Genomic DNA, 20325 nt, shown 5'->3' on the forward strand with positions numbered 1-20325 from the left:
TGGCACCTCCGCCCTGCTCCAAAGGACAGCAGCACTGAAGCCCCTACACCAGACACACTGGCCAGGCCAACAGGGCAGGCACTGGCTGCTGCTTGCCCAGGAGGCCCTCCCCTCCTCTCGTCCCCTCCTGCACCTTCTCCTTCCCTGCAGACCCTCAGGTCCCCTAACCTCCCCATCCCTCCCGTCCCTACCCCTCCTGTCCTGTCTTCTTCTCTTCCGGGATACCCAGCCTCTGTCTCTCCAACAGACAGAACCACTCTCCACATGTGGGAGGGCCTGAGGGGCAGGGACAGAGATGGAGGGGTCAAGGGGCTAAGCTCCATGAAAAAAGAGAAACAAAACCTGTCAATTATTAAATCTGTTTAGTAAAGATGATTTCGCTCATACAAAACAACAGTTTACAACACTCTTGAATGCTGGACACACCACCAGACACGGGAGGCAGTGCAGGCACTCGGAGCCCTTCCCCCATGACAGAGAAGACCCTGGGTGCCCCTCTACCACCTTGCCCTGAGGGAGATGAAAACTGAAGTATCACTGACCCCCCACCCCTGCCCCAAAAGGACCATGGCCCTAAGGACCTCGCCCATGGTGCACCCAGTAATACTGGGGGAGGCCCCTGCCCTCCCCTCACTCGTCTGGACACATGAAGCCAAGTTGTTTCAGGTGGGGGTGACGTGGCTAATGGGGAAGGGGTGGAGTCGGGACATCTTTGGTGTGAAGACCCCCCCAAATCCACTAGGCCACACCATGGAAATGTGTGGGAGGACCACAAGGATGGTGCTGCCTTTGCCCACCAGGGGTAGCTGGTGAGCCCAGGGCAAAATACAGAGGCTCTGTGTCACTTATAAAGTACCCGGGCTCACCTATGTGAGCTGAGAGAAGGCCTGTTGAGAAATGGCTAAAAATGTAAGAAAAACAGACAAGGAAGGGGAAGCAGAGGTTACTCGGCAGATCAGCACCTCGGAGGACTAGGACCAGCACTAAATGGGGAGTCAGGGTCCTAGAGGTGGGCAGTCCAGTCTTCCTGTTTCATGCCAGTGCCTAGTGACTCCTCTCCAGCTCCCGGACTGGCCAACAGAGACAGGCCCTGGGGGGGCCGGGCTCGGAGTCCAGAGAGGCTCCCAGGCACTGCGGCAGGCCCGACACAGGCAGGGCCGGCCCGCGCAGGGAAAGGCTCTGGGGACCCTGCCTGCCTGGCCCGGCCCCACAAACGCACAGCCCCAGGCACACATGCACAGGCACGCACGCACACTCAATCACACTCCTATCTGCCTGGCACACGAGTGACGTCCCAGGGCTCCAGCAGAGGACATGGGCGGCACCCTGGCCCTAGCCCTCCATGGCCTTGAGCTCCGGGACGCCTCGGCCAGCGGCGAAGCTCAAGCTGTGGCGGGGACTGGGGCAGGTGGGACAACACACAGGGACACTCTCTATAACAGTTTCTACAAATACCCTTTAACAAGAGGAAGGGGTTTGGGGGAGAGGGGAGGGGAAAGAACAATAAAAGAAGTTTCATAAAAATTCTAAGTCAAATTACTGATAAAACTGCAAAGTGAGCACAGGTTCAAGAGCATCTTGCTCCCTTCTCTCCATGGCCTCCGAGCCCCTCCCTCTCCGGGGGGGCCGGAACTGAAGGCAGAAGTCAGCCTCTCGTGAGGCTCCAGGCTCCAAGCGGCGAGGAGGAGGGGAGGCAGCTGCAAACGGTTCTGTGTCTCTTCATTTAAAAAATATTTCCAGGTCGAGAGTTATTGCTTGTCCTCCGGGGGAGGACGGGCCGAGCGGCTCAGTGAGCGAGGGCTGCGGCCTCCAGGGCCCGAGCTTTCTTCCGCCTCTTTAGAAGCAGGGGATTAGAGGCATCTTCAATCTTTTTTATCTTGATCTGTTCATAGTCGACGCGCATTGTGGCCAAGGCACTGGTCATCTCCTCCTGGGAGGAAGGGGGAAAAACACAGAGAAATGTAAGAGATGTAAATAAAAGTAGGATGAGGGCGGGCGGGCCGGTGGTGGGTCCGGGACTGACAGCAGCCTCAGCCCCGGGCTGGGTTGACTGAGTTGGCCACCACCGCTGCCACTCTCCCAGAGCCCTCCAGTGACTTCACAGAGAGGCAGGAAGAGCACAGGCCAAGGAGTCAGGAGACCTGAGCTCTAGTCTGCGGCAGCCACTCATCAGTTGTGTGACCTTGAACGGGTCATTCCACTCTCTGGGCCTCTGTTACCTCATCTGCAAATGGTCTCTCAGGTCCTTACAGAGACCCTGGGAGCGGAGAGTTGTGGGAAACAGTCAGCTGAGTTTAGACTGCACAGAGACTCTTCTGCCCCAGCCTGGTCAGCAAGTGGCTCAGAGTCACCGTTCTCACTGGAACAGGCATCCCCCGGGGCAGAGAACGCAGAACCAAATCCTCCCGGGCGGGCACCGCCAGGCACTCTTGTAAGCTCTACCCCACGCCTCTCTAGGCCCGTGATTCCCTCACCTTGACATCCTCCCACCGCTCCTTGTCCTCCTTCAGGACCCGGCTGGTGTGCAGGGGGGTCTGAGGGACCTTTGTTGATTGCTGAGGGGAGAGAAAAGGGGTCCAAGTGAAAGCCTGGGCAGGGCAGAGTCCTGGCTAAGGCCTCATCCCAAGGGACAGTGACCCAGGACCCAGGTCCCTCTGGCCACCAGGCTCACCATGATCCAGGGGTGGTTCATAAACTCCGTGATGGTCATCCTCTGAGTGGGCTCTGTTTTTAGCAGGTTCCGGATGAGCATCTTCACTGTGGGATGACACAGAGGACAGAGCCAGCTCAGGGGCCGTTCTTCCGCTCCTGCTCTTTCCCACCATCTTCAGGGAGGAACCTGGGGGTGCCGCACGGGGGCAGACTGCCCAAGGACCATCACGGCTACCCCCCCACAGGACCTGCCCAGGCCTATGGCAGGCCCTTCACCCAGGCAGGACACGCCCAGCTGCTGTGCGCAGTCCATAGCTACACCCCCCACACGGCCACGTGTACACACACACACACACACACACACACACACACACGAGCTCTTCACCTTCCTCTGATACTTCCGACCACTCTGGGTTGGGAAATTCATACTGGCCCATTCGGATGCGACTCTTCATGCCCGGAGAGATGGCAAGGCCATGGTTGGAATAGAAGGGTGGATACCCACACAGCCTGAGCCAGGAGAAGCAGGAAAGGAGGAAGAGTTGGTGTTATTTGGGGTAACTACACCAGAAATAGGCTGAGAAACATACTCTCGTAAAGGTCACAGAGAAGCTGGGACTTGTTGAGCCAGGCACAATACAGAAAGCCAAGGACAGGGCCCAGGATTCCTATATACCAAGCACCCAAACCACAGGCTTCCCTGCCCGTTAAATAGTTTACACCCATCACTTGGCTGTTAGAACCCACTAAGCAAGGGGACATGCAGGAGATACTCAGGGAATTCCCCACCCAGCAGGGGAATGCTAACCTTTGCCTCTTCCTCTCATCCCAGAGAGGTCAGGCCTCCTCCCACCTCTGTGCTGACCCGGCCGGTCCTGGTCCCTCCCTCCCAACTCCCTCCTTGGCACACTCACAGGATGTACATGATGACACCCAGGGACCACATGTCACAGGACTTGTCATACTTCTCTGGGCCCAGCACTTCTGGAGCTGCAAACCAAAAGGCAGCGTGGGCAGGCTGGCACTCAGACACTGTGACCCACGCAGCTTCTCTGTGGATGATGCTCCCCCCAGCCAATCAGGATGGGACCACAGCTTGGGGTGGGAGGGGAATATAGGAAATGTCTTCCTCCAAGTGGAACCAAGGGCTCAAATCTTAAGAAAAAATATTTTTGACAAGAGCCTTTCAGTCCCACGATGTCCAGAGTTTGACAGACACATCTGCAAGCTGACCCTTAGCCATCAGCAGGGGTCCAGAACCGAACCTGTGTACCAGACGCCACTAGGAAGCTGCTGGAGATGACGGCTCTTCTGGGGGTAAGAGCCCATGTGCCCAAAGCCCTGCCTGCAACCGCAGGCAGACAATTTCCTATGACACTTCAATCCCAGCTTAGCTCTAGATAGAGTATCCCTTCAGGCCAGACCACACCAGAACTGGCACCAGAGCGTGCTGCGGGACACAGCTCTCTTAGGACATGTGGTTTCAAGGTCAGAAGAAGAGGGTTTGAGAAGGCTCTGAGGAAGGACAAGGTCTGGGTTCCTCTGGACCTACCCACATAGTATGGTGTATAACAAGGAGTGGTCAGCGAGTTGTGGCTGGTGGTTTCTTTGGCAAAGCCAAAATCAGTGAGTTTCAGAATGGCGTTGGGCCTTTTGGAGGTGTACAGGAGATTCTCGGGCTATAGAAAGAGACACAGAAAAATAACAATCCTGCCATGAGAGGCTCTGGAAAGTCAAAAGGGCACAGATAACATCCTTCCTTCCTCTATCAACAGCCACTTGTCTACTGCCTATGATCTGCACGCCATCAGCTGCATGCAATCGGCTAGCTCCTGGCCTACCAAGAGCTGACGTTGTGCTGGGAGGTAAGAGACTAATGCACAGAACCAGCAATAAACACCACAAGCAGAGAAACCAAAGGTACGACTGTGTGCTGCTGACTGAGGACTACAGGGCTGAGCGTGGCCACAGAGGCTTCCCTGCTGGTTTGGAGGTTTGCCTAGAGAGGGCAGACACTGCAGAGCAGAGAACGGTACCCTGCCCACCTCTGCCCTCAGGAACCAGCAGGGAGGCAGGATGACTCTGGCAATCCTTCCTGGGGTCACTATGATCCCAAAGCCCTCTGCAGCACCTGAGTTGGGGAGAGGGGTGGGGAGGGGATGAGTGATGAACAGCTGGTACCTTGACATCCCGATGAGCAATATTGATTGAGTGCAAATACTGAATGGCCTCACCAATGCTCTTCATGATTTCTGACGCTTCTATAGAGGAGAGGGAAAGAAAGATTGTCATTAGGTTTGAAAATGCAGCATACTAGCCCACCCCCATGCAGCCTAAGGCTCCCTATATCCACTGCCCACTCCAGAAACCAAGACACAGGGAGCAACCTGGGCTTAGCTGAGGACACCAGCCCCAGCAGCGAGCCAGAGGAGGTGGCAGGCCTCAGCATATTCCCAGAGGGCAGGCACTGCAGAAGGTCCCCTTCCAAAACCCTGCTGCCCTGCCTGACCAAGGTGTCGTATCCTACAACCGACCCTTTCTACCTCTTTCTGTGAACGCCTGGTCTCCTCGGTCCTGGATTCGGCTAAAGAGTTCTCCACCATCCAAACTGGAAAAAAGCCACAGTTAGATCTGGGGAACACAACACCCCGCCATCACTCTCCATCATCCCTTCCCCCCCAAAAATTCAAGCATTCACATTTTAAGCTTTGGGGCACACCTGGCCAATCCTCGGAAAGTGAGGGGCCTGGGCAGGAAGTGTGGAGGCTGGGCCAGGAGCAGAACCAGCGAGGCTGCTTACCACTCCATCACGATCAGCAGGCACTTCCGCCCCGCATACAGGTTCTCATAGACGTCCACGATCCGCACGATGTGTGGGCACTGGGAGGCCCGCCAATGCAGCTCTACCTCGCGCCGGGCCTTGGGGCAGTCCTGAAGCATCTACAAGCCAAACAGCCTCCTGAATAATGGCACCATCTCTGGAGGGGAATGGCTGGCTGCTGGCCCATGTGCCTGCTGACATGCCCACTGGTGCACCATGAACTCCTCCACCACCAATCCTCTACCAAGCCAGCCTCCTCGGCATTTTCCCTTGGCAGCTCCTTCTCCTAAATCCTGACTCGGAGCTTTACGGCTCCCTATCTCTTCTGACAAAAACCCCAGTGTGACCCCTTGGGGTCCTGACAGTCTATGCAGCAAAGGGCACCAAGTCCATTCTAGAAGACCGGCAGCAGGCAGCACCAGAAGACAGGGGTGAAGGAGGCGCGGGGGAAAGACAGGCCAAGGAAAACCAATCCAATGATGAAGAGGGATCTAGGGAGAGCAGAGACTCGAGGATTTGTAAGAAAAGGCGCTTCTGAGATCCCCCCATCCCAGCAGACCAAATTCCGAGCAACGTTCTTTCCACGTCTGCGGTTTACCTCATTCAACAACAGATGGCCTCAGAGTCAGCCCAAGGTAGTTCAAATATTGATTCTTGTGAGACGTGCAACCTTAAACAAGTTCTTTAACTCACCAAGCCTCCTTCCCATCCCCTCATCTCTCCTGGGCCAGGTGGCCAGGGGCATGAAAAGAGCCCGACTCTATCACGAGTCTCAGGGGCTGGCTCTTGACTGGTCCAAGCAAGTCTCATTAGGTCCAGGCACTTTACTTGTGACAGGCTTGGAAGTCAGCCTGAGACCAACATCGGCCAAGGAGAACTTGGTAGGAAACTGGCTCAGAGGCCTCTTTAAGGGAGCACGAGGACCACACATCAACTCTCCTGCATATGACACCCGGGACCAGGAAAGTCACCTTGGTACCGTGAGGAGAACCAGCCTAAGAGGATGAACTCACACACTGAGGAGGGCAACCAGGAGAGGGGACCACTACCTGGATCCTTGCTGATATCACCACACATCCTTTATGGCTTCTTTTTGGTAAGAGCCAAAAAGCACCCTAATACACCCCTTTGTAAATGGGTATATATTTGTTGTAAGAATTAAGTGAAAGAATTCTGCAAAATGCCTAGCAGAGTGCCTGGCATGTGCTCAGTAAGTGGAGCTGTCACTCTCCTCACAGAATGTTTGCTAAGGACCCCGTGCAGATGCCACAATCACTAAGACAAGAACCCTCCGATCACAGACTTGCCGACTCTGTGGGAAGTCAAGATTAGCACTACACAGGACACACCCCAACTGCCTCGGACAGGAGAGGGCTGGGTATGCGGCAGGCAGCCAGACTGAGAAGGAAAGGCGCAGGCCGGAGGCAAGGCTGACAGGCAGGGGGAAAGGGCGGGAATCAGGGCTGACTCAGAGGGAGCGGGTTGGGGTGGGTGGGTGAGCTAAGGAACCTGCTGGAAAGTGCGTGGAGCTTGGTGCTTAATAAGTAAGATCACATGGCCAAGATGGAGCCAGATTACAAAGGGCAATGAAAGGCAAACATGAGTATTCCCAACCGTAAAACTAGCACTCATTTCCGCCATGGCCCATGATATGCTCAACCTTTTCTAATTTTACAGTACTTGCCATTTTACAGGGTGAGAAAACTGAGGCTCAGAAAAAATAGTGTGTGCCAGGCTCAGATTTAGAGAAAAGGGGAGCCAGGGTTTGAATTAAGGACTGGTGGGCTGCAAAGCCCAAGCCTTTTCCACTACACATCACACAGCTTTTAGAGACAGAATGGAGGCAGAGGCTTGTTAGTCTCAGACCTCCAAACGCAGACTGACTGCAGAGCTGATACCCAAACAGATGCCCAGTTAATTCAATCTCCCAAGAATCTGGCAAGAGGAAGTCCCTGTGGGGTCACACTGCCACCTCGTGGCCAAATGAGGACACCGCACCGGTCCTGAGTTTGGCCAGCCTCAACTTCATACATTTGGGTGCACCAGGAAATTTATTTTCCTTTCTCAAGCTCTATGAGGAGTAGAAGGAGGCACTGAGTGATTTCATGTGCATGTAATTTAATTCCACAAGCATTTACTGAGCTCCTACTATGGGCTGTACATTGCATAGTACATTAAGACCAAATAGAAGGGTTCTGATCTGAAAGAACACAGGCTGGAGATGGGGGGCCAGGAGTGCACTAGGCATACACATAGAAAATACTTGAACCCACTGAGATAATGGGCTGTGAGAGTGACTGATAAATTCAAAGGATTCAGGAGCAATGGTTTTCAGAGCAGCCAAACAGGAAAGACCTCTATCGCCCCCTATGGGCACACAAGAACTGAGTCCCTGAGAAAAAGAAAGTTGTCAAATTTACTAGGAGGCAATATGAAGTCATGGATCAACTTCTGGTTGCCTATCCTGGAGAGGTCCTTACCTTTCTAAGCCTGTTTTGCAGCTCTAAGTTAGGGAGGATAATACCTAGCTGGGCCCCTCCCTCTTAGAGCCATTGTGAACATCTAATGAAATAACACCGTTAATTGTGCTGTGTCACCAGACAGGCACGCATCACTGAACCTACAGCATAACTGTCTCTCCGTCACATCTGTGCAGAGGCTGGAGTACGTGGTACAGCCAGCACAAGTCATCTGCAGGACTGTAGGCTGGGTTTCTGTCTGCAGCCTGGTGGCCACAGCCTGGGAACCAGCTCCAGCCAACCACAGCTGTGCTGAGTGAAGAAGCACCAAGACCCAAACCCAAGTGCACGCCCCTCCTGAAATGCCAGCACACACTCCAAGCTCTGTTCTCTGCCTTAGGCATGTTAGAATGTGCCATCAGGCAAACAAGAACTACAGCCAGAAAGCCTGGGGTCACATCCCCCTCCCAGCTCGCAGACAACTCTCGGCCAGTGGAGGAGCCCACTGGATCTAGTACAGCACACCTGGCCTTGGGAAGCACACACAACTCACTTCCCTGCTTGTGTCGACAGGGCCACTTTACATTTCTGCAAAGGGTTTCCTCATCTGTTATACTGGATTCCATTCAACAAAACAAGCAACTGTAAAGAATGATTTTTTTAATTTTTTAAATATATTTTATTAATTATATCATTACAGTTGTTCTATTTCCCCCCTTCATTCCCCTCCACCCTGTACACCCCCTCCCCCACCATCCCCCTTTTAGTTTATGACCACCCCTATCTATTTTCTACCTATCATCTATGCTACTTATTTTATGTACCTTCTCCCCCCTTTAATTCTAAGAGAAACAGAATAAAAATTTCCCATGAACTGTTAGCTGACATTCAGGGACATGTTTATCAAAAGTCCCTGAATGGATATGAAAACCAACGCAAGCAATGAAAGCAAGACCTTCAAATCAGTCAGGAGGGCAGGCTGGCTGACGTCATGGGGCAGAGCCAGGAAGAGCCAAAGAGGCTTTGCAGACAGCTGTGGCGTGCAGAGAGCCTGGAGAGAGGAAATCAAGAATGTGCTAATCTGGAGTACACGCTAAGTAAAGAACAGCAGGGGAGGTGCCTGAGCTCCACGCCAGAGAGAAGAGACAAGGAGAGAAAACAGGATTCCCAAGGTGCTGACAGGGGCAACCAGCAGAGATGCGATGGAAAGTTCAACCAGAAGCCGAGAGTCTCACCTAGGAAAGGTTCCACCTCTCTGGCATGGAAAAGGGCAGAGGACACCCAAGGGCCTGAATCGGAGGGAGGGAAGCGTCTTCCTACTAAAAAGCCACACAGGTTCTTGGGCAAGGAATGTCTGCCTAGAAGGGACTGTGAAGTATTTTAAACCCATGCTAAGCCTGGAACAGATACCGTGACTTCCCGCCTCCCTCCAAGCTTGCATCTGAAATTCTCTTGCACTGAGGAGACTGCAGCACATGCTGTATTGCACTAGACTGCAATGCAATAGGCAAGCCCGCCTCCCAGTTTGGCAGGGGCCAGGCACCAAGCCACAGAGTCCACTGCCTGGGAGGGACCCCTCAGGGCTCCCAAAATGCTGTTCCTGCCTGTCTGTCTTTGCCGGAACCTGGAGGGAGGCAAGATGGTCCCACTTATCTGCCCCCCAAATCTCCCATCATGGGCTCACATGAAGAGACTGGAAAATAGCCAGCACCCCAAGCTTGGCTGAACAGAGCCAGAGAAAAGGAAGAAACAGAGCCCAGGCCTGAGGCTCTGCTCCTCAGCGAAGTAGACACAAGGACAGGAGGGAACAAACTCAGGCCCCTATGCAGCACCGCCTTCCCAGGCTCCACCACCACTTACCAAGGAGTCTAACCCCTTTGTGCCTCCGTTTCCTATCTGTTAAATAGGATAATAATAGTACCTATCTGTGTTAAATGAATTAACATATACATTATGTAAATTACTAAGGGTGGCACTTGGCGCATAGTAAGAACTGCATTGGTGTTTGCTGACTGTTCTGCTCCCCCAACACCCCCGCCCCCAGCAGTGTGAGAGTCCCATTGGGGTGGGGAGCTGGACTCCCACTCCTGCCCATCTCATTTAAGGCATTAGCACTGGGCGGAGGGGGACCCAGAACCCTGGAAGGGAAGCAGCTTTGCATCCTAGGCCCTGAGCAGTCCAGCCCCCGCCTATGCCACCTAAACCAGACAGCCGGCGGCAGAGCTGCCCCGTAAGGAGAGAAGAAGCGAGCCCTTCTCAGGAACGACCCTGTGGCAAGAGGATGCGTGAGTCTGAATCAGACTCTGTGCTGTCTGTGTGCGGTGTGTCTTCTTGTTAAACAGAACAGCCCTGCACTCCCAGCAGGGGCACAGGTCACGCACCAGCCCCCAGCCAGTAGCACACAAAGAAGGCTGGGGCAGACCTGCCGGCCTTCCCAGGCAGAAGAAAAGAGGAGGACTTGGGAAGGAGGGTTGCTGCCCAGGCTGGCATCTGAGCAACCCCCTCTCACACAGCCCACCAAGCAGCAGGCAGCCTCGGGTCCAGAGGAGCAGGGAAAGGGGCCAGGCCACTGCCTGTTGGGCGCGTGCTGTTACTTGGGTGCTAAGTAGTAGGAATGGGAACCCTCACACCCACCCCAGGAGGAAGTCTCCTATTTTATAAATAACAAAACAGGCTCAGAGATGGTAAGCAACTAGTTCAAGGCCTGTCAGCCAGTTGTGTGTGGCTGGACTGGAACATGAACTTCATCTCCACTGCTCCCAAAGCCTCTTGTCCACCACCCGTGGCAAGGCCGAGGGGACAAAATCTGCCCAAGGCTGTGGGGTCAAGAGCCAAAAGTGGGGGCTGAAAATGTACATGTGCCTTAAAGTGCAAACCCTTTGACCTTGAAATTTCTTTTAGATTTTACCCTAAGGTACTAATCATAGATGGAGCTTTAAGGAGACATATATATATTTATATATATATATATATCCCAATAATTATTTACCTTAACTAGAAACGGCTAACAAGCTGAGTGCCCAGTTACAGCGAGAGATTTATCTATACAATCTACAATCTTTAAAATGCTGTTTCAGAATATTTACAGGAAATAGATTCCTATGTATCTACTAGCTTCTTAGTCACCGTCATTGTTATTGTCTACTTTTTTTTTTGGGGGGGGGGCAGCACAAATCCCAACATGTAGTTTTGTTAAATATATTCATCAGGAAGTATCTGGCAGTAAATGAAAGAGCAAGTTACAAAGCCTATGTACAATATAGTTCTACATGTACATCTACACATAGACACACATAACATGTGTATCATGTGTATATCTGTAACAGAAAGGGCATTCATACTCAGTAAATGTTAACAGTAATTGTATCTTAAAGGGAGGATTACAGGTGACTTGATTTTCTTTACTATAGCTTTACCTTCTACATCATTTCTAATTAACATATATACTTTTTAAAGAGGCAAAGAAGCTTAGCTCTCCAACTTTTAATTGGAAGGTGTCATCCATACCCCCACATGGCCAGGGAACAGCAGCTTGTGACTTACAGGCAGCTCTGCCAGGCGACTCAGCCAGCCAGAGTCCATGGAGTCCTGAGCAATTAAGCAGCTCGTGCCCAGGGGAGAAGATAAGGAGAACTGCAGTACAGCTGTTCAATCATTCACTGGCCCCAACCTAACCCTCCAGAACTCCCCAGCTAGGACTGGGGCACCCATGTCTGGCTCAAAGATCTCTGGCCCACTCCTTTCAGCCTGCAACCTGGGAAACTGGGCCTCCCAATGCCCTGTACCAGTGAAAAAGGGAGGTGTGAGCAGGTCACAAGGTGCAGGACCAGAACACAATGTCCTTACATCATCTACTATCTCTTCGGTCAACCCAAAGCCTTCACCCCTGGATCCGCAGCCCGGGAGGGAGGGGCATGGGGAGGAGACACAGGGCACGGGCAGTACCGCGTAGCACCTCCCCAGAATGCCATCACTCAGCAAAACCCTGAAGCATCCAGAGTGTGCCACACACCGGTCTCGAAGACTATGGAATATATAACACAGAATGTGACAAGGAAGGCCTGCCCCATGAGACTTACATTTTAACGCACGAGGCTCGTAATAAACAAGGTTGGTTGGTTGGTTTTAATTTTTAATCATGCGTTGTGATTTGTGCTGCAAAGGAAATAAACTGGGAGCTGCCACAAAAACATCCCTGGTGGTGAGGGGACTCTCTCATTCCCCAAGTCACAGAGAGCTGTTTAAAGGCTGGGGAGACAGGCGCAGGCCTCTTTGCATCCAGCCCAGCTCAGGGACACGAGTGATGACCAACAGATAAGCCTTGATGAAATGATTTTCCTCTGCATCTGCTGGGGGTGGGGAGTGCGCCCCCATGCCAGAACCTTCACGAAGCTCAGGGAGGAGGAACCGAAGGTCCTCCCCTGGAAGCTGATCTAAACATAAACCTCACAGCGGATGTGTTTAACCTTAGAAGGTCACTGTAATAAAAGACACACAGAAGTACATCACAGAGGCCCCTCGTGTTGGCGCTCACATTCTCGAACATTTGGGAGGTAAAAGCTTCTATTCGTTACCAACTTTCATTTATGGGATGGGAGGAAATCCCCACCCAAAACAAAGCCAAAGCTTACAATGGGGAATCCAGTCCAAAAGCCATAAAACAACAGGCCACACTGCCCAGAAGGCGACTACAACCTTTCCTGTGGTGCCCCCCACCTCAACCGCCCACCAGGACCTTCCCAGGGCAGCCTGAGGACCAAGGGTCCACGAAAAGGCAGGAGCCTTAAAAGCCACACTGTAAATGACAGCATTTTTTAAATGGATAAAAGGCTAACTTAACTCTGGCAAATCGACTGTAAAGGATTAACAACCCAATATAAAAATGAGCGAAGCGTCAAAGCAGGCCATTGAAAGACAAAGAAACGCAGATGGCCAAGTGGGAGATACTCGATACGACTCATTAAAACAGAAATGTTTATAAAAACTATAATAATAATTTCACCAGAATGGCAAAACTCTTTTAATGCCTGACCAAAAACATAACAAAATACAACGTCTGGGTTTATGCAAAGATACGGGAGGAGAAGGCACCCGAGCACATAACCAGTAGGGATATGTTTTTAGAGGAATTTGGTCCTATCTGTCAAAACTGTAAATGTCCAAACCTTGGACCCAGCAACTACCCAGATAAAAAATCGCCCTATAAATATGTTCCTAAATCATTTTAATGACAATAAAAAAAAAGAAAGAAAAGAAACCTGGTAACAACCAAAATGCCTGCCCCTCAGGTGCTGGTCACTCGGGCAGCAGCACACACGCACAGGAGCCCCCCTGCAGAGCCCTGCAGGGGTGTGGCCACACCCACTGCCGTGGGCAGGAGAAAATGTTACTAAATGGGCACAAAGACAAAGAACAGGCTGACACTGTGGCTTCACCGTTAATGATCTCATTTTTTAAATGGAACTGCATTCACATCATGTAACTTTTTTTAAAGAAAAAAATTTAATTTTTATTTATTTAATTTTAGAGGGAAGGGAGGAGAAAGAGAGGGACAGAAACATCAGTCAGTCGCCTCCTGTATTTACCGTGACCGGGGATGGAACCTACAACCCTGGCCTGTGCCCTAACCAGGAATCAAACCAGTGACCTTTAGCTTTGCAGAACAATGCCCAACCAACTGAGCCACACCAGTCGGGGCCGTAACTAACTTTTAAAGTTTAATCAGAAAGATGAGAAGCAAACACACCAAAAAGTTAATAAATGTTGTGGGATTTTTTGTTTGTTTATGTTTGTTTTAAGGTTTTATTCATTTACTTTCGAGAGAGAGAGAGAGGAAGGGAAGGAGAAAGAAAGAGAGAGAAACATCAATGTGTGGTTGCCTCTTGTGCTCCACCAACTGGGGACCGTGGCCTGCCACCCAGGCACGTGCCCTGACTGGGAATCGAACCAGCAACCTTTTGGTTCACAGGCCCATGCTCAATCCACTGAGCCACACCGGCCAGGGCAAAATGTTGTTTTTTTTAATTTCCAAAATAAAATACTGAACAGAATGTAAAATAATACCCCATTTGGGTGTTTTTGTTGTCATTTTTACTTTGTCTGTTTTTAAGGCAGAGGGAGAAGGTATGTAGATTTTCGGATGCTTCAAACTGTTCCAGAGGAATTTACCCCCAAAACATGTTAACACTGTTAACCACTAAGGTACAGTAAGTACAAGAAAGAGGACTGTGTTTTCCTTTTAGTTTTTCCTTTTAATTTTATATCTCTCTATTGTTGAATTGTTCACCATCTATACATAGTTTCCTCCTTCGGTCGAGGTGTTTACACTCTGAAGTGCAGTCTGCCTCAGCCTTAATCTGCCCCTGGCCTGACAGTGACAGCTATACGAGGAGGCGCCCTAAAACCGAATTGATTTATAAAAATTGCGCATTTTTTCTTACATGTTTAAATTTCAGTCACCTTCAAAATACTCTCCATTTGATGCAATGCACCTATTGAGATGTTTTTCCCGCTGCTCAAAATAGTCTTTGAACTTGTCGATTTTGACGGCTTTTAGTGCTTCAGCCATTTTTTGTCTCACCTCTTCCACATTGGCAAAACTTCCCTTTGGGGACTTTTTTCATCCAGGGAAACAAAAACAAACTCTCTAGGGGTGGGGGACAGGAGAGGAGACTGGGTGAGTAGGGAGGGTGGGGAACAGGGGTCATGCCATTTTTGGTCAAAAAGTGCTAAACACTCAGTGCAGTGTGGGCAGGTGCGCTTGTAAATCACCATGAAATGGGCAAACACATTGAAAGAATCTTCAAAAAAATTCACTGAAGCTGAACACAGCCTCTCACAACACCAGCTAAGTGCACTGATACAGACGGGTTCCTAGAACACTCACCTAGCGAGGGAAGCCTGTACTACAAGGGGCCTGCCCTCCAGAAGATAATTCCATTTTGAGGGGTCCCCCCTCATATGTGCCCCAGAGCAAGCCAACCCTCCCTCCTCTAGGGAGGTAAGTGAGCAGAGACAGTCCCACACTGGCCACAGGAAGGACGACTCTGTAACTTCTAAGGATGAAGGCAACTGAGTTGATGCAAAGGCCTGGCATGTTCCTGGAGAACGTCACTGAAATATGGTCGAAAGCAGGCCAAAGCCCCAAAGCACCCCTGCTGGCCACATCTGACGCACGTGGACGTGAGCCCACTCACAGGCACGGTGTCTGACACTTCCAGTTTGGGGTAGGAAACTGAAAAAGTGGAAGACACAGATATTTCTATTTCTGCTAGTAGATGATTATGACTCTGAAAGAGAAAGAAATTCTCACGTGTGCTGCACCAACACGTGTCAGGTGCACCTTATAAATAGAAAATAAGCCACACGCCAGCCTCCCAAGAGGGAGTCAACTGCTGACTCCACTGACAGGTGTGACCACCAAGGCCCCGAGAGGTAACCTGCCCAGGGCCACCTGCTGCAAAGTGATAGAGACAAGACTCAGACCCAACTCAGACTCTAGTCTTCAAGTCCTGCTGTTCTTCCCCCACTACAAGGGCAGCTTTGCAAAACACTGAGCTTCTAACACTGGTCTACTGTTGCCCTGTCTCGCTGTTCCTAGATGCCTCCCTTCCCCACTCTGTTCACAGGCGTCTACCCCAGTTATCTCTAAACCCATCAGGCCCAACACACAGCTCAGTGCAGAAGATTAAAGGGCAGACTGTGTATCGGAACAATGCTGGGGACCATGGCCTACAACAAGATACTGGGCATCTTTCCCTGGGACGCAGAGACGGGGGCAGGAAGACAACACACTGAACTCTCCAAGCTGGCTTTAAGCTAAGTATGAGTGGCAGGAAGAAAAATGCCATGTCTGAAAATCAGAGATGGAGAAATTACCAACAGAAATTGAGACAGGAGGGGTGAGGAACAGTGCTTCTGGTCTCCCTCAGCTGAATCCCATACAACTGACAAAGCAATTTTCAATCTTTTTTTGCAATTTCCAGTTTTTAATCGGAAGTCACAAATGCCATTTCACCTTCATCACTCCAATTTAAGGAAGAAGACCCCTGGCAAGCACACCTTAATCAACAGATCTGGTGGGAGGTGAGAGAGAAGGCAGGAGAAGAGAAGAGTCATATAAATCAAGGGGCAGTGTCCACACACACGCGTGTCCACACGTACACCGCACCTGGACTACAATTTCACAATCCACTTGCCTAAGAGTAGAGGACAACCGAGCAAGGAAAGAAAGACAAAGAACCATAAATGGTCACATGTGGGAGAAGACGTGGTCAGGCAGAGGACACAGACCACTCTTTCCTACTCAGCAAAACCAGCTCAGATGCAGGGCAGAGCTCAAGGGACCCAATGTGGGCACAGGACATCTGAGAAAGAGATGTCAGTGTTCTGCTAGGAGTAGGGCACCTGATAAATCCCTGACTTGCTTTACTAAACAGCTTGCCTCTCACACAGCCGAGGATGCAAGGAAGGGAACTAAAACCCTAAGCCCAATTTTGAACAGGGAGCCAAGTCTCATAAAAAACCATGTTTAAAGAAGAAGAAAAAAAACAGTCAGAAACAACTTAGTTAGCAAAAACAGTAATAACAAGAATACCACATTGGGAAGTAATCTTGTCATTTAAGAGTTTAAAGAACAGAACTAAAAACCTGGGGACAGAAACTGTCACTTAGCCTAGACTTCCAGAAAACCAGGATTTAGATGCTGACACAAAAGAGCAGATGAGTGGAGATCCCCAAAGGGAATGCATTCTGAAAACTATGCCCTGCTCTCTAACAAGTGGACTGTGATCATTTAAAGCACAATGATCCAGAAAAAGGAATGAAAAGCAGACAGCCACAGATGCCAAGGCCAACGCAGGGCCAGCTCTGACGAGTTCAGATGTTAAAGGATAGTCCAAAGACATGAGCAACTGCCTATAACCAGGACAGACCCAAAGCAAGTGGCTGATGAAACAGAATGAGCAGAGTTTGTAAAAATGCAAGAACTATGAGAAGCGTGCCTTAAATCTACATGCAAAGCTGTAAGAAGAACCAAGGAGGAAGTGGGCCCATCATGGGGATGGAGGCTGTAGTCTACAAAAATAACAGATGTGGGGGAATATTCGTCTCCACTATGTTCCATCATAACTGAGAAAGGAGAACCTTCTTCAGATTGGAATGACCTCCATATGTCATGCTTTCAAGGGAAACCTCAAATCCAAGCGAGACCAAGAGCCAGCTTATAATCACCCAAGGGTGAGTGAGTTAAAAGAGAGGCCAATCTTAGAAGAATCACACCCAGGATGCAGAAAGAATCTGCAGGTCCTGAGATGGGCAATGCCCTGCTTTTGGGCAGCACACTTCCCCTCAGCACCCATTATGCACCAGGCACCAGACTAAACACTTGGGCATTCAAGAGATCACGGTCTAGTTAAGGAAACAGACACAATATGTAAACAGAACTGTTGATAAGAAAGACTGCTCAACTTCTTATGTCTCTGGCAAAGCTCTAGAACGGATCACGAACTGGACCATCACGACCCAGCCTGGGTTCCCTGAGAAGCCATGCCAACTAATCTGATTACCATTTTTAGCAGGGTTACTAAATTATAGAGCAAAGGTCAGATACACGGGGCCTTGACTTCTATAAAAGCATACAAAGTCTCCTGGCAGACCTTTGAGATGACAAAGAGGGGGTAATATGACAAAGCATTTCAATAATACTTGCAATTGTTACAAATGGCCAATTATAAAGTGTTATTTAATGGGTCTAGGACAGGCTGAACATGCACCAAATTGAATGCCCTGCTCCCTTTCACTTGCCCCCAGCCTTAGTTAATGACAATGACGTCACCACCCAGCCAGACTCTCAGATATAAATCTTGACGTCACCCCTCAGCCTCTCTCCCTCCCTCCACCACCCTCCACCACTGAAGCAAACCAACTGTGTCTTGCAAAAGATCTCACAAATCCATCTTCCCTTTTCCAACCTTGGTGCCACTTGCAAGGATCCCTTTGCTCACCTTCAGTTGAAGCCACTTGCTTGGTTCCCTTTGCTCTTGGGTGCCTTCTAACTGGCTTCTAGATGGTATTTAATCTGCTGGCGGGCCAACCGCCAGAGAGATAATCTGAGCAGACATTTGCTTCCTTAAGGGTAGCGTGATAAAACCCAAGTTCCTTACCATGGTCCTCAGCTTTTACCCGTGAGACCTCTGCCCTCACTTCCCAACACATTCCGTCTCACTTAAGCTACACTGAACTTCAGTGCCCTCAAACAAGCCACGCCTTTGCATCCTTCACGATAAAGTGCATCGTCCCCTCCTATGAAGCCTCCCTGAGGACTTCCAAGCAGAGTGAGCCCCTCTGACCTCTCCACTCCCACAATTGTTAAACTCCCACTTCAGCACTGACTGGTACACTCACGAGACTGCTCCTGCTCCTGCTGTACAGCCTCGGCCCCTGGAGGCTGGGACGACATCTTGTTCACCTCTGATTCCAAATCCTAGGCCCAATACATGGCATTATGAACAGACTCAATGTATACTTGTGTTGGCTGAACCCAGAGGACACCTCTAGTGACAAAGCAACGAATGCCACTTTTGGCTTTGCCGAGTGTTTTACCGTCAAGTTGACTAAAGACAGCTAATCAAACTTGCAAGTGACTAAACACTGGAAGTTTGCCAAGATTTAAAAAGACTACCATAAGTGAAAACATGGGTAAAACTAACCCAAAACAAAGTCGTATTTTAAGGTTCACAAAGACCATCTAACAGCTTGTGATGAAAGAGACCTTCCCCCAGTTGGATCCACAACACACAATGAATGAGAGCAAGGGTTCTGGAGCCAGGCTGCCTGGGTGGGTCCCGGCTGCCCACTTAACCTGAACTCTCCGTGGGGCCCCAGAGTGTCCTAACATTCTTAGACCTCCAGTTTCCTTCAGGGTAACACAGAGGTAACAACTTCTAGGGGAGCTGTTCAATTAATGATACTAACAATGAATTTGCACTTAGAATTGTGCCTAGCTCAAACCTTTACTATTATTTTTTGCTGCTATTGTTTTATTGTTAACCAATACTTCTAAGAAAGGAGAAGCTGTAAAGTATTGTACATAAAGGCAAGGGCCCTGGAATTAGACTGTCTCAAGTTTAAACGTCAGCTCCAAGCTCAGTAACTACCTGACCTCAAGCAGTTACTTCACTTTCTCATCACTGTCTTCGTGCACTAAATGGGGCTACTGATAGTATCTATCAGCTACATCCACTGCAGCATTCGTTCAAATGGAAAAGAAACAGAGATCAACTAAATGCCCATTACTAGGAAACTGATCAAATAAATCATGGTACATCTATAATGGTGCGTAAAACAATGTACAATTATCAAGAATAAGGTAGATCTAGATATATACTGAGATCAAAATTTCTCCAAAAAGGTATTCTTCCATGAAAAAAGCAAGATGCAGATTGATGCATATACTGATTCCATTTTTGTAGAATGTTTCAAAAAAACAAAAGAAAGGTGAGTATATTCACCCCAACTTTAGTAAATACAGACAGCCTTTGCTCTATGTAGTAACATGGAATCATAGAAATGACTGTGCAAACCAATCTTAATCATCAATGAAAAAAAGGAAGATTGTTCCATCACCTTGAGAAAATTTTGCCAAAACATTAAAACCTTCTTAGTTATAAATGAAGAGAAATGAAAAAAAGAACTAGTATTTATTTAGTATACTGTAATAAAAAACATTAGAGACACTGAGAATGAGCGTTTTATTTCTTAGTAAAAAACTTATCCAAAGTAGTTCGCGCCTGCCTTGTCACACAGGACACAGATCAAGCATCTTTTCTACCCTTCTGCAAACTGTCCTGCTCCTTTCTGAGTTTGGACCGGTTTCCAGTATTTCATCCTTTGCACTTTCAATGTTGCAAAGTAACCTCCGAGAGCGCCCACAATGTGAAGTTTTCTCCAGTGTCACTTCCTCTGGACTTACTTCAACATTCTCGGCACAACCGCTCCTGTTGGTGAGCGCCGAGCTCCTCTGGCTGCACCCTGGCCTCAAACCGGGGCAGTGGCGACAGTCACACGGTCAGCGATTCACTAGATGGTTGTTTCATGTTCAGCTCCAACTTTTCATTTCTTGGCTGAAAAACCCCCACTTTTGATTCTCTCTCTTGATAAAATGTCACAAGTTATCATTAGGAGACAAGGAGGTCAGACAACTGTACATGACTTTCCTGTCTCCATATGAACCCACCGACACACTCTGAAAGAAGGGACACTCGGGAAAAGGGGGCATGAATGGTCGCTGGCCCTAACAAACACCTGATACATGCACAGTGATGTGTGGACTGAAGGACCAGTAGCAAGGTCTGTGCTCCATGCGATTACTCGAGAGTCCATCTACACGACACC

At 49.7% G+C, this 20325-nt stretch overlaps 1 protein-coding gene across 2 annotated transcripts in view; it reads right to left on the minus strand.

Annotated features, from left to right (window-relative positions):
* Positions 1-345: 345 nt before the first annotated feature.
* The window catches only part of MAPKAPK2 (MAPK activated protein kinase 2), a 43510-nt gene continuing 23530 nt past the window's right edge, over positions 346-20325 (minus strand). Inside the window, exons 2-10 of one of the 2 annotated variants that reach the window (XM_053667961.1) lie at positions 5453-5592; positions 5196-5260; positions 4834-4913; positions 4205-4331; positions 3567-3642; positions 3038-3162; positions 2672-2757; positions 2475-2555; positions 346-1930 (exon numbers count right to left, since the gene is read on the minus strand). In XM_053667961.1, coding sequence (XP_053523936.1) covers positions 1787-1930; positions 2475-2555; positions 2672-2757; positions 3038-3162; positions 3567-3642; positions 4205-4331; positions 4834-4913; positions 5196-5260; positions 5453-5592 — 924 coding nt within the window. In that variant the 3' untranslated portion in view covers positions 346-1786. The remainder of the gene's footprint in view (positions 1931-2474; positions 2556-2671; positions 2758-3037; positions 3163-3566; positions 3643-4204; positions 4332-4833; positions 4914-5195; positions 5261-5452; positions 5593-20325) is intronic. The other variant, XM_053667962.1, reaches the window with a different exon arrangement.

Source organism: Artibeus jamaicensis, unplaced genomic scaffold (assembly GCF_021234435.1).
Source record: "Artibeus jamaicensis isolate MK-2021 breed Jamaican fruit bat unplaced genomic scaffold, CSHL_Jam_final contig_475, whole genome shotgun sequence".
NCBI classification, from domain to species: Eukaryota; Metazoa; Chordata; class Mammalia; order Chiroptera; family Phyllostomidae; genus Artibeus; species Artibeus jamaicensis.